Raw genomic sequence first — 12,352 nt, forward strand, 5'->3', positions numbered from 1 at the left:
CTCATAATTTGGTACATGCTAAGTCATGAAAAACTGTCAAGTCAAAATATACAGTGAAGTAGATCAATATCACACACACACACACACACACACACACACACACACACAAGTAAACATGTAAAGTTGTATGACAAAATAACACAAACTTTCCAATCCAATCATGTGGTACTCAAAAAGGTCGTATGTACAATCCATCACTATGACAACTGCAATCTAATGCCTTATATCTGAAGTTTAGTATTACATCATATAGGAGTATTGAATAAAAGTAAAATATGCTGGTTAAATAGGGAAACAAAAAGTATATATGATAGATATAAAGATCCAACACATCAGGTCAAGACAAACAACAGATACAGCACATCCAGTCACTTCTAATCAGAGGGGTGTGTGACTAGCCTCCGTCACACATTCACAACAAAATTTTACTCAAAAATAACAAATGAGGATTTGGTATCATGTAAGTCAGTTTATTTGCAGAATGATGAAACTTTGGAGATCCTTTTGATGGATAGCCATGAATAAGTAGTATGGGAAAGTAGGAAAAACCAGCAACTTTAATTGAGTTGCTGGAAAAATTTTGACCATATGTTTGTTACTGAATATGACTGACACTGAAGGAAGAGTAAATTTGTTAGCCTTATTCAATGCAATAATGATCATCATAAAAAAATATAAATTTTGAATTATGTGTTACAGTGAGAGATTAGTACAACATAAAGAAAAATTTGCATGTTGTTACAGAAGTGTTGTGCATATTTTGTAGTATACAGATGTGGTTACATGTGTAGTAGGAGGAACAAGATCAGTATTTACACTACATATGATCTGGTAATCAGACCACTAACTAGTACATTTTATAAATATGATATACATGTATGTATACAGGCATATTCTTTACATGTTGGCCCTCACTCACCATGAATATGATGTGGTGACTCATGGGGAAGATGGATGAGGCCTCGTGCAGACACTGAGCTGCTTCTGCCAACTGGTCAGTTCTGAGGTGTATGAAAAATTCCTTGCACAAAGTGAAAATTATAAAGCATTTCCAGTGGCTAACTAAATAAAATTTTTGGCAAAAATAACTTATAAAAAATTCTAGCCTAACATCACTGGTAACTTACTTGATGTAAAGTTGAGCAGTAAGCAGCCATATCTGAATCTGCAGAAGCCAAGCCTGGTGAGGTCCTGGCTTGGGCTGGTAGGAGGAGAGAGATGAAGCCACTTCTGATAGTGCTTGCTCTACACGGGAGGCTGCCACACTCTCTGCATGGACTGATGCTGTAGGGGGGTGAGGGGGAGAGTCCAGGGTAAGTGGGGTTTTAGGTCCTACTTTGTCAGGGTGGTTACAGTCCAACGGAATGGTAGGAGAGAGAAGCCTAAGGTTGAGTGACACCACCTCGGAGAAGACAAGTCCCATAGAAGAGGAGGGAGCGGTGCTTTCTGCTGGGGGCGGGGCTGTGGGGGGTAAATTTAGGTCAGGGACTGATTCCCAAGCTTACCAACCTAGCAGAACTTATGGAACAAACAGAGCTGAGATGTTATACGTAACAGTTATTACTTGAGACAAGAGCACAGTACAAGGCATCGTGGACAACAAGTAGCCTAAGAGTACTGTATATACAATAATACTTTGCAGCATTGGTGCAACAGCAATTACAGTAAAACATATATAATACACCCAACACATAGAAGCAGTTAGTACAATGTTAATACAGCAAACATCTCTGGCTCTATGATAGATCCTATTAAGCATAATGGTGCATATGTACAAAGGGGGGAGGTGCTGAGGAAAATGACTACTGGTATAAATCATACCTGTGTCTTTATCTGACATGTTGAACATGCTGTGTGTGTCATGATTTGCATGATGCTGTGACTGAACATCACTTATATCAGTCATCAGCTGTTCCTTGTACAGTTTCTGCCACAGTGTGAACATTTGGCGGGCAGTGTGTAGGGCCACCTCTCCACCATACACCACTTCCTCCAGGCTGGCCCGCACATACATCAAGTGCAGATTTTCAGGGTATTCTGCCAAAGCTGCCTCTGCAAGCTGCCATGGAAGACAAGTTTCAATGGAAAAAAATTAATGTACAAAGTAATGTGTAAATTATCATCTCATCTTAATTTTTAAATTTGTTGCTTTCTTGAAAATATTTAAGAATCAAATATAAAAAACACAAACAAAATATAGCTTTTGAATTTTTCCACTTAATGTATTTTCAATATTTTTATAGTTTTTTTTAAATTCCTATTTGTAAGTTGTATTTATAAGTTGGAACAAAAGACAAAATTACTTTATTAACTTTGAAAATTCACAAATCAAACATTAAGTAATTGAGATTCACCTGTATGCACACAAAGAATGAAATATTATCTTCAGGCTGCAGTGTACTCTGAAAAAATCATTCCTCACCTCTAAGGCATGTTCATATTCTTTCTTGGTGGAAAGTAAAAGAATGAGAAGATGAAGTGAGTGGAGGTGTTCCGAGCGGAGGAAGAGAGCCTGCTTGACGTGGTGTGTGGCCTCTACAACATGATATTCTTGAGCATAGTGGAAGGCCAGATAATACTCTACCAGGTGGTCACTGGGATCTAACTGTTGAGCTCTACGAGGAAAAAAGGTTATAGTGTGATAATATGTACATTATTTCTGTTACCTACTCAGACCTAAGATTTTTGGTACGTACCCTGGTAGTGTACTTGATAGTAAATGAATCTTGCAAACAGGAAGGTATAAATTTTATATTTCTGACCAGTCATGGAGTAAGTGCAAGACTTTTCTTTTATACTACTGCATTTATAATAATCCATAAATGCTGTAAGAGAACAAAGAATATTAAAGTTGAGGAAAAGAGATTTTGTAGTTCGATTAGAATGGAAAGCAGGCAAACCTACACTTTTTTTGTTGTGTAGAAAATAACGTTTATCAAAAAAGTTGATTTCATTACCTTAGAAAAGACTCCAAGGACTTTGTTCTGAGTGACTGGGAATTTGAGTGGCGATGTGTTTGATATGCCATCAGTGTGTGCCCAAGACCATTGTAGAGGTGGCAGCGTGCAGATAGGACACTCATTCTCTCATCTACACATTTGAGGGCCTTGTCAACCCACTCTAATCCTTCCTCAATCTGAAAAGCAATTCGTAGACATTCAAACAATACAATGGCATGATGGAGAGCCAGAATATCTACTAATATTCACACACTGGCAAAAGTATGAATAGTATCTTGCAGATTTTGCTGCCTCTGAAATAAATAATGAGTAAATATATGAAGGAGAAAAAGAGTGCAGATGTAAATCACTATGAATGAATACAAAAAAAAGGGTTGTAAGAGGGATAAGTGCACTGTATGAGAACAAAACATGGGGACAGAAGAGAAGAGGAGACAGGATATACTGGATAAGAGGTGTCTAAGGAATATGTGTGGAGTCAAGTGTATCAATAAAATTACTTGGGTGATATGTACTTCATTCAAAATTAATGAACTCACAATATCAAACAACGTAGATGATCCATGTTTCATGAAAGTAGCAGTACTGTGTGGTGTGTCACCATACAGTACTGCTACTTAGGCCCCTTCCACACGATGCCACTAGTGGCTGCCACTAGTTACCTCCCACAGTTTGCAATAGAGCCTTTCATATGAGGTCACCATGATGGCATGCAGTTACTTTTTGCTTGCAGTTACTCGACCTTTTCACAATTGGGTAACAGGTGGCAGCCACTGGTGGTGGGCAATGGTGGTGTCACCAGTGATGTTGTGTTAAAGGGTTCTTATGAACCACCAGAGACTGACCTAACAACTATCCATTGTCAGGTGAAGCAAGTATTACTTTTACTATCTTAACTTGGATTTTCTCTTATCTTAGATGTTTTTCTTATGGGAAACTGTTTCCCTACTTCCTCCAACAAAAGATAAACACATTATATTTACATGTTTTTGGTATTATTTATTGCCTACTTCACCTAGCTACTTAACCTCCTAAAATTTATCTCCACACCTAAAAGTATATCAATATAACCTTCTCTTTACCATGACTCATCTATTCTCGCTTCCCATCGCATTCTCATCTATTCTCGCTTGTTTACCTTCTCCCTCACTTTCATTACTAAGACAACAGCTCCACCTGATAAGAGGTCAATCTCCCTCCCTCTAATGAATTTTTGCTTTATATCCCTTTCCTTTCTCTCCATCCTATTGCTCCCTTTACTGCAACTGCTATGTACTCTTTCCTTCTCCAGCCACCTTCTGCCTCACTACCTCCCAAAGAATAAATGGTATAAAATAAAAAAAAAAGCTGGCACTCACTCTCCACCACCTAAATAATAAAGCAGAGATAATCATAGCAAAACATGCAGTGAAAGAAAGAACTGTGGCCCTTCATTACGAGTATCAGTGCCATAATGTCTATTTTCTTGTGGCAGTTCTCCCTTTTTTTCCTCTGCCACTATGCACTGATTTTAAATATGATTTTGGTAATGTGACTGTGTTGCTGATAGAGAGTGAAATGAGACATCAGAGATTGATGGATCAGTTCTATGATGTGTGTGTGGGATGGAAATTGAATACAAGTGGGGTGAAAAGTGAAATGATAGTTTCTGAGATGTGGAGATGTGTTGCCTTAGCAGAGCTTATAATGTGAGTGTGCCAGGTACAGGCAGGTGAGAGGTGGTTATGGGGGAGGGGACAAAGATTAAAGAAGGTGAGGAGTTTAACTGTCTGGACACAGTATAATGTAAATATGATACTGTAGACATAGTAGCATGCATGGGGGAAATGAACATGGTAATATGGATCGAGCAATATGAGAGAGGGCTGTGAAAGGCTGGTATATCACATGATCACTTGCAAACATTATGAAGAAGGAAATTGAGTCCAGGGATATAAAGAGAGGTTTAAGGAATAGTATTCTCTTGTCAAAACTGAATTTTGTGGATATTATTTATCTAAAAAAGGGACATGTGGAGTGATAGGATGGAACAGTGAAAATAATGAAAGTATGTACGAGGAAATGCACCTGTGAAAATGGAGTGAAATGTGAAGTGGTGGAATAGATGAAAAGAAAACATTGAGATAATTTACTCATTAAGAGGATGAAGAGTGAAGAGTAAATATACGAGTGAAATGAGTGTTAATAGAGAGCAATGTCACTTGAGGTTGGAAGATGAGGTAAAGAAGTACAAGAGTGAAAGAGGTGTTATAGTCCCACCACTCTAAAACCAAGGTTTGGGTGGGGTCAAGCCTGGGATTTTCCTATCTGCAGCATTGCCATGATTCCTCTACTTTAGTTGGTGAACGATGGCCTGACACTGTTAGGCTCTGTATAAGTATGCCACATTTCTTTGTTGTTGTAAAAGTACTTTATGCATATTAAGTTTGTTTTTCTTTGATATACTAAAATATTTACTTTAAATTGAAGTGGTGGTATATATTTACCTACCTGTGATTTCTTTTACATACATCACAGAAATTCTGCATTGCTGATTTAAGAAGTATGGCCATGCTGCAGACAGGGGAATCCCCTCAATGACCCCCAACCAAACTTGGTTTTAGAGTGTTGGGACTATAGTACAGGCAGAACACTTGAACAAGCAAAAAAGAGAATGTTTGGATAAGGAGGAAAGGAGGCTATTCTTCCAGTGGTGTGTGTGTGTGTGTGTGTGTGTGTGTGTGTGTGTGTGTGTGTGTGTGTGTGTGTGTGTGTGTGTGTGTGTGTGTGTCATTTTTTTTTTTTTTTTTTTAGTTATTTCTGGACGGCACACATCCTCAGGCTTTTGGGGCATTCTCAGTTTGTAAATGGAAACAAGTTGCTGGTGATTCAGAATACATAGTGAATCTCACCTTTCCTAGCTGTTGAAAGGCCACTCTGGCAGCCAGCAAGCAATAATGAGGCTCGTTGGGCAGCAGACGGTGCACCTCCTGCAGCACCAATAGGGCCCGAGAGTCCTTGCGGCCACATGCAAGTGCCAGTCCAAACTGTTGCCAAACATGACTCTCCTCGTGAGAGAATTTCATAGCTCGCTCAAAAACCTAATAAGACATGAACAAAAACAAAAAGTTACTATAATAGAATGTACATTAGAAAGACAATGAATGATAAATACATAATTACATTCAGAGGTCTATGTATTACACAGTATTAGCTCTTTTGTGATAAGGTATACACATATGATGATGTAATATGCAAGGTGAGATACTTACATTCTTGGAAAACATGCACTATTGGCTAATAAAGCAGTGACTATCCAATGTTTACCATCTTGGCATACTTTTTTCTGCAAAGGAGTGGTAGAGGCATATCTGACCACTACCTACCTGAATAAAGGAAAATTTGAGAGAAGGAAAAAAGTGGATGAATACAAGGCAAGTTATAAATAAGTGGGAAGGAAAGTGTGAGTGAATTGGGGAAAAGTGAAAACTCAAGAATCAAAAGTTTGAATGTGAGTGAAATACAGAAGAAATTGTGATATGAAGGAAGAATGGTATCTATTAAAGAGTGTTGTAATGAAGCTTGCAGATGAGGTTTATGGTGTGAAGTAGGGAGAATGGAAAGAGGCAGTAAGCTGTACTATAGCTGAAGAGAGCAGGCATATAAAGTGTAGATGCACAGATAGGATGAAGTGTTTCATGAAAGATATCAAGACAATAATCAAGTAAACAGAGTTGGAGTTATATTTAAGTGAGTATGAATGAGAAGTAGGATAAGAGGTTGAAACAAATTTTTCAGGTGAACAAGAAAATGTTTTAAAAGCAGTTGAAGGGATGTGAGTGGAAAGGGCAAGAACACACTGTGTGAACAGATGATGAGAGGATGATGATTCAGAAGGATGCTGTAAGGAAGAAATGGGCAGAATATTTAGAGGGATTACAGGATCTAAAAGCCTGATATTGTTTTAGTGTGTGTGTGTGTGTGTGTGTGTGTGTGTGTGTGTGTGTGTGTATTTACCTAGTTGTATTTACCTAGTTGTATAGTACAGGGTCCGAGCCAAAGCTCAATTAGTCCTGCCTCCATTCCTGAATTTGTCCAATCTCTCTTTAAACATGTGCACACTCTTTGCTGCAACCACCTCTTCTTTTAAGTTATTCCATATTTCAACTGTTCGATGCGGAAAGCTGTATTTCTTAATATCTCCCAAACAATGACTCTTCTTTAATTTCTTCATATGTCCCCTTGTGCGTCTATCTCCTTCCTCCACTTTTACAACTAGGTCATCTCTGTCTATCTTCTCCATGTCATTTACTAATTAGAACATTGTTATCAGGTCTCCTCTTTCCCTTCTTTCTTGCAGTGTTGGTAATCCAATTTCTTCCAGTCTTTCCTTGTAACTTAGGTCTTCCAATTCAGGTATAATTTTTGTAGCTGTTCTTTGTATTCTTTCCAATTTCCTTATATCTTTCTTCTTGTGTGGAGACCATACCACTGCTGCATATTCCAGTTTGGGGCGTATCATGTGTGTTATGATTTTCTTCATCATTTCTTTGTCTAGGTAATCAAATGCCACCCTGATATTTGCTAGCAAATTATATGTAGAGCCAAATATTCCATTGATGTGTTTTTCTGATGATAGTGTGTCTTGAATTATTACTCCCAAGTCTTTTTCTTCTTTGCTCTTTGGTATTGTGATTCCTCCCATCTTATACTCCCATGAAGGTCTCCTTTTACTTCTTCCCATCTCCATTAAATGGCACTTCTTTATATTGAATTCTAATTTCCATCGTTTACTCCATTCATAAATTCTATCAATATCCCTCTGTAGTTCCTCACAATCCTCTTGGTTCTTTATTACTTTCATCAATTTTGCATCATCTGCAAACATGTTAATGTAGCTATTTAAACCCACCGTCATATCATTTATATAGACCTGAAACATTATAGGTGCCAACACAGACCCTTGTGGTACTCCACTTGTTACTTCGCACCAACTTGATTTATTATCTCTGATTACTGTGCTCATTTACCTACCTTGGAGATAATCCTTCATCCACTTAAGTATTTTTCCTTTTAGCCCTCCTCGATGCTCCACTTTCCATATGAGACTTTTATGTGGAACTGTATCAAAAGCTTTTTTCAGATCTAAATAGACTGCATCAACCCAACCATCTCTCTCTTGTAGTTTATCTATTACTCTTGTATAAAAGCTCAGTAAGTTTGTTACGCAAGATCTCTCTTTCCAGAAACCGAATTGTTTTTCTGTTATTATATTTTCCTGTTCAAGATATTGCACCCATCTGTTTTTAATGACTATTTCACAGAGTTTACTTACAATACTCGTAAGTGAGACTGGTCTGTAATTCAGTGGTTCCATTTTATTACCTGCTTTGTATAACGGTACTATATTTGCTCTCTTCCATTCCTTTGGTACTTTTCCCTCCTTCAAAGAACTGTTAATTATCTCCCATATTGGTTCATCCAATTCCTCTCTACATTCTTTCAATATCCATCCATTTACTTCGTCTGGTCCCATTGCCTTCCTAGTATCTAGCTCTTCTAGTAGTCTTTTAATTTCTTTTCTTTCCACTTGTATGTTTTCTATTCCTTTCTGTTGTTCCTCATCTCCCAGCGATTCAAAGACAGTTTCTCTTGTAAATACAGACTTAAAGGTTTTATTCAGTATCTCAGCCATCTCTTGTGTGGTTTCATAAATTTCTCCATTTTTCTTCAGCTTTGTAATGGTATCTCTATGCTTTATTTTTCCATTTACATATCTATAGAAAAGTTTGGGTTCTTCTTTACACTTTCCAACTACATCTCTTTCAAAATTTCTTTCTTCTTCTCTTCTTATTTTAACATAATCATTTCTAGCTGTCCTGTATTCTTCTCTATTTATTTTATTCCATTGTTTCCTCATTTTTTTCCATTCCCTCTCCTTCTTCTTTTTTGCCTCTGCACACTTTGCATTAAACCACACTTTCTTATTTTCTTTTACCTTATATCTTGGCACATATCTTTCAACACCTTCTCTAAATTTGCTTAAAAACACTTCATATTTTTTCTGCACCTCCATACCACTTAATAAATTATTCCAATCAAGCTCTCCGTAGAATTTCTTTAACCCTGTAAAGTCTGCCTTAGCATAATTTTTTCTCTCATTTTTATATTCCTCATTGAATTTTGGCACTTCTTTGATCTCTACCTCCATCTTCACATGATCACTTTTTCCCACTGGACACAAATATTCTATACTTGGTTCATTTTCTGGCTTTTTTGTAAAAACCAAGTCTAGTAGTGATGATTCATCTTCCCCTCTGTACCTAATATTTTCTTTCACCCATTGATCCATCGTGTTTACCATCATAGTCTGTAAAAATTCTTCACTCCATGTACTGGCAATCCCTGTCACCTCCATCTCCCCCCAGTTTATCTCTTTGCTATTAAAATCTCCTACTAGTAACACCTTGTTTCTTATCTTTAGCATGTCATCTATACTTTTTATGAAGTTGCTTTGCATGTGCTTATAATCATCAGTCCCCCAAGTGTTGGTCTTTGGAGGCATGTATGCAACAATAATTTTTCTGCTTTCTTGTCCTTGGATCTTGATCTCCACACTCAATGTTTCTGACCTCCCTTCACCATATTCCACTGTTTCTATCAAGATGTTTTTTCTTACTAGAATCATCACTCCTCCTCCTCCCTTATTCTTTCTGTCTCTTCTCCATGTGTTATATCCTTCTTCTTCAAATTCAACATTAATCTCCCTTGTTAGTTTTGTTTCCGTAATGCATGCCACTTCTGGTTTCTTTTCATGTAAATAATCTCTTAGTTCCCTTAGGCTGGACACTAATCCATCTATGTTTGTATACATAACTTTAATTTTATTTATTGTGGACCCATTTCTTTTGTGTTCTCTCTTTGTTGTCTTACTTCTTGACCTGCATTCTTTAACCACCATTTCCTCATTTTCATGTCTATCACTCTCCATATATACCTTTCTGCCTGTTCCTGTGTTCTCTCTTCATTTTTTGTCTTGGCCTCCTCTTTTAACTCTTTCACCTTGTTTCTTTCCTCCTTATTCATTTCTCTTCTTATATATATATCCTTCATACCCTCTATCTTTCTTAGCAAACTCGTTCTTCTCAAGATGTGTTCGGCTGCCGCTTGGGTATTAAGTCTTATTTTCATGGGACGTTTCCCCCTTCTGAATATTTCCCAATCCTGTACACTTCTTCTATTTGTATATCCGTTTCATCTCCTTCTTCTACAATTTTCCCAATGATTTCTTCTGCTCTTTGTAATTCTTCTCTTTCTCTTAGAACTTTATTTGATATGGTCTTCTCTTTATCCCCAAACACCATCAGGCACATCTTTTTTTGTACCGTATCCCTTACTATGTTATCTTTTTCCTTAATGATTTTCACTACTTTTTTCGCCATCTCTTTATCATGTTCTTCTTGCTGTTTTCTTATTATTTCTGTCATATCTATCTTCTCTTGTTCTCTCTCTTCTTTCCAACTTTTCACTTCCTTTTCAACTAAGCCTTTTACTTCACTCTGGATTTTGCCTTCATCTATCCTAATTTCTTTCTTCTCCACCATGCTCCTTAACTTTCCATTTTCTTTTTTGAGTTCTTGTATTTCTTCACTGTACTTTACATTTAAATCCACTATCTTTTCCACTTCCTCTCTCAGTTTCTTGTTTTCCCTTTCTCTTTTTAACTCCCTTCCTTTCAACTCTTCCAGCTCTTCAACAATATCGTTCATGTCTTTAAGTCCCCTCTCCTTATCTCCTTTCCATCCTCTGACTAATGTCACCAATCCTCTTATTTCCTCTCTTATCTTTTCATTCTCTTCTTCTAATTTCCATAATCTTGCATTTAACCTGCCTACCTGTATATCTTTTTCACTGTGTGTGTGTGTGTGTGTGTGTGTGTGTGTGTGTGTGTGTGTGTGTGTGTGTGTGTGTGTGTGTGTGTGTGTGTGTGTGTGTGTGTGTATTTACCTAGTTGTGAAATACAGGACATGAGCCACACTAGGCTCGTGCTGTCCCATCTCCATATCGACTTTTATCTAGATTTTCTTTAAATTTATGAATTGTCTTTGCACACACAGTCTCATCCTTAAGTTCATTCCACACTGTTATACTTCTGTGTAGGAAGCTATGTTTCTTGATGTCTCTTCTGCAAACACTCCTTTTCAATTTCCTTCCATGTCCTCTTGTGTCTCTTGTATCTGGTATCAAGAGGTCTTTTCTGTCCAACTTTTCCATTCCTTCCAATATTCTATATATTGCTATCAAATCACCTCTTTCCCTCCTTTTTTTCTAGTGCAGTCAGGCCCAATCTCTTCAATCTTTCCTCAAAACTATACTCTCTTAAGCTTGCAGGGATTTTAGTTGCAGCTCGCTGGATTCCTTCTAACTTTCTTGTATCCTTTTTCAAACTTGGCGACCACAGTAATGCTGCATACTTCAATCTCGGACGTATCATCGTTGTTATCAGTTTTTTATCTTCATCAATATAGGAGAATGCTATCTTGATGTTTCTCAGCAGATTATATGTTTCTCCTATAATTTTGTTTATGTGCTTCCCAAATGATAAATTATCAGTAATAATTACTCCTAGGTCTTTTTCTTCTGATCTTTTAGAGATTTCCTCATTCCCTTTTCACACTTTTTGCAAACCTCATCACATTACATTTTTTAGCATTAAAACTCCACATTACACCTCAATGACCATTTATTAATCTCAATTAAGTCCTGATTTAAAGCATTGCAATCCTCTTCATTTGTTACTTTCCTCATAATCTTAGCGTCATCAGCGAAAAGGTTTATGTAACTTTCTACACCTTCTGTCATATCATTTACATAAACTGTGAACATAATAGGTGGTGTCCCACCTTGTGGGACTCCACTTATTACTGTTCTCCAGTTTGACATGCTGCCTTTAATTACTGTTCTCATTTCTCTGTTTGTCAAAAAGTCATCCACTTTAACAGTGATCCACCAAGTCCTCCAATTTTTTCCAATTTCCATATTAGTCTTCTGTGTGGAATTTTATCAGATGCTTTTCTCATATCTAAGTATATGCAGTTGGCTCATCAATCTCTCTCTTGCACTACATCTATTACTCTTGAGTAGAAACTGATCACATTTGTAACACAAGATCTTCCTTTTCCGAAACCAAACTGTTTCTCTGTTATCACCTTGTTGTCTTCTAGGTATTTCACCCATCTGTTCTTGATAATCTTTTCACAAATCTTCGCCACCAAACTTGTGAGTGATACAGGTCTATAATTTAATGGATCTTCCTTACTTCCGGTCTTGTGGATTGGGTTTAATCCGCCCGTTTCCAGTCTATGGGCACTACCTTTTACCAGGGTAGTGCTAATCATATTGTGCAATGCTGT

At 37.3% G+C, this 12,352-nt stretch overlaps 1 protein-coding gene across 1 annotated transcript in view; it reads right to left on the minus strand.

Moving 5' to 3' along the window:
* Window positions 1–12,352, minus strand: part of LOC135101053 (tetratricopeptide repeat protein 7B-like) — a 60,478-nt gene that overhangs the window by 1,849 nt on the left and 46,277 nt on the right. Inside the window, exons 10-15 of the mRNA XM_064004627.1 lie at window positions 5,852–6,040; window positions 2,958–3,136; window positions 2,423–2,615; window positions 1,822–2,059; window positions 1,128–1,461; window positions 920–1,001 (exon numbers count right to left, since the gene is read on the minus strand). Of these exons, the coding sequence (XP_063860697.1) occupies window positions 920–1,001; window positions 1,128–1,461; window positions 1,822–2,059; window positions 2,423–2,615; window positions 2,958–3,136; window positions 5,852–6,040 (1,215 nt within the window). The remainder of the gene's footprint in view (window positions 1–919; window positions 1,002–1,127; window positions 1,462–1,821; window positions 2,060–2,422; window positions 2,616–2,957; window positions 3,137–5,851; window positions 6,041–12,352) is intronic.

The sequence above is a fragment of the Scylla paramamosain genome, chromosome 6 (assembly GCF_035594125.1).
Source record: "Scylla paramamosain isolate STU-SP2022 chromosome 6, ASM3559412v1, whole genome shotgun sequence".
NCBI classification, from domain to species: Eukaryota; Metazoa; Arthropoda; class Malacostraca; order Decapoda; family Portunidae; genus Scylla; species Scylla paramamosain.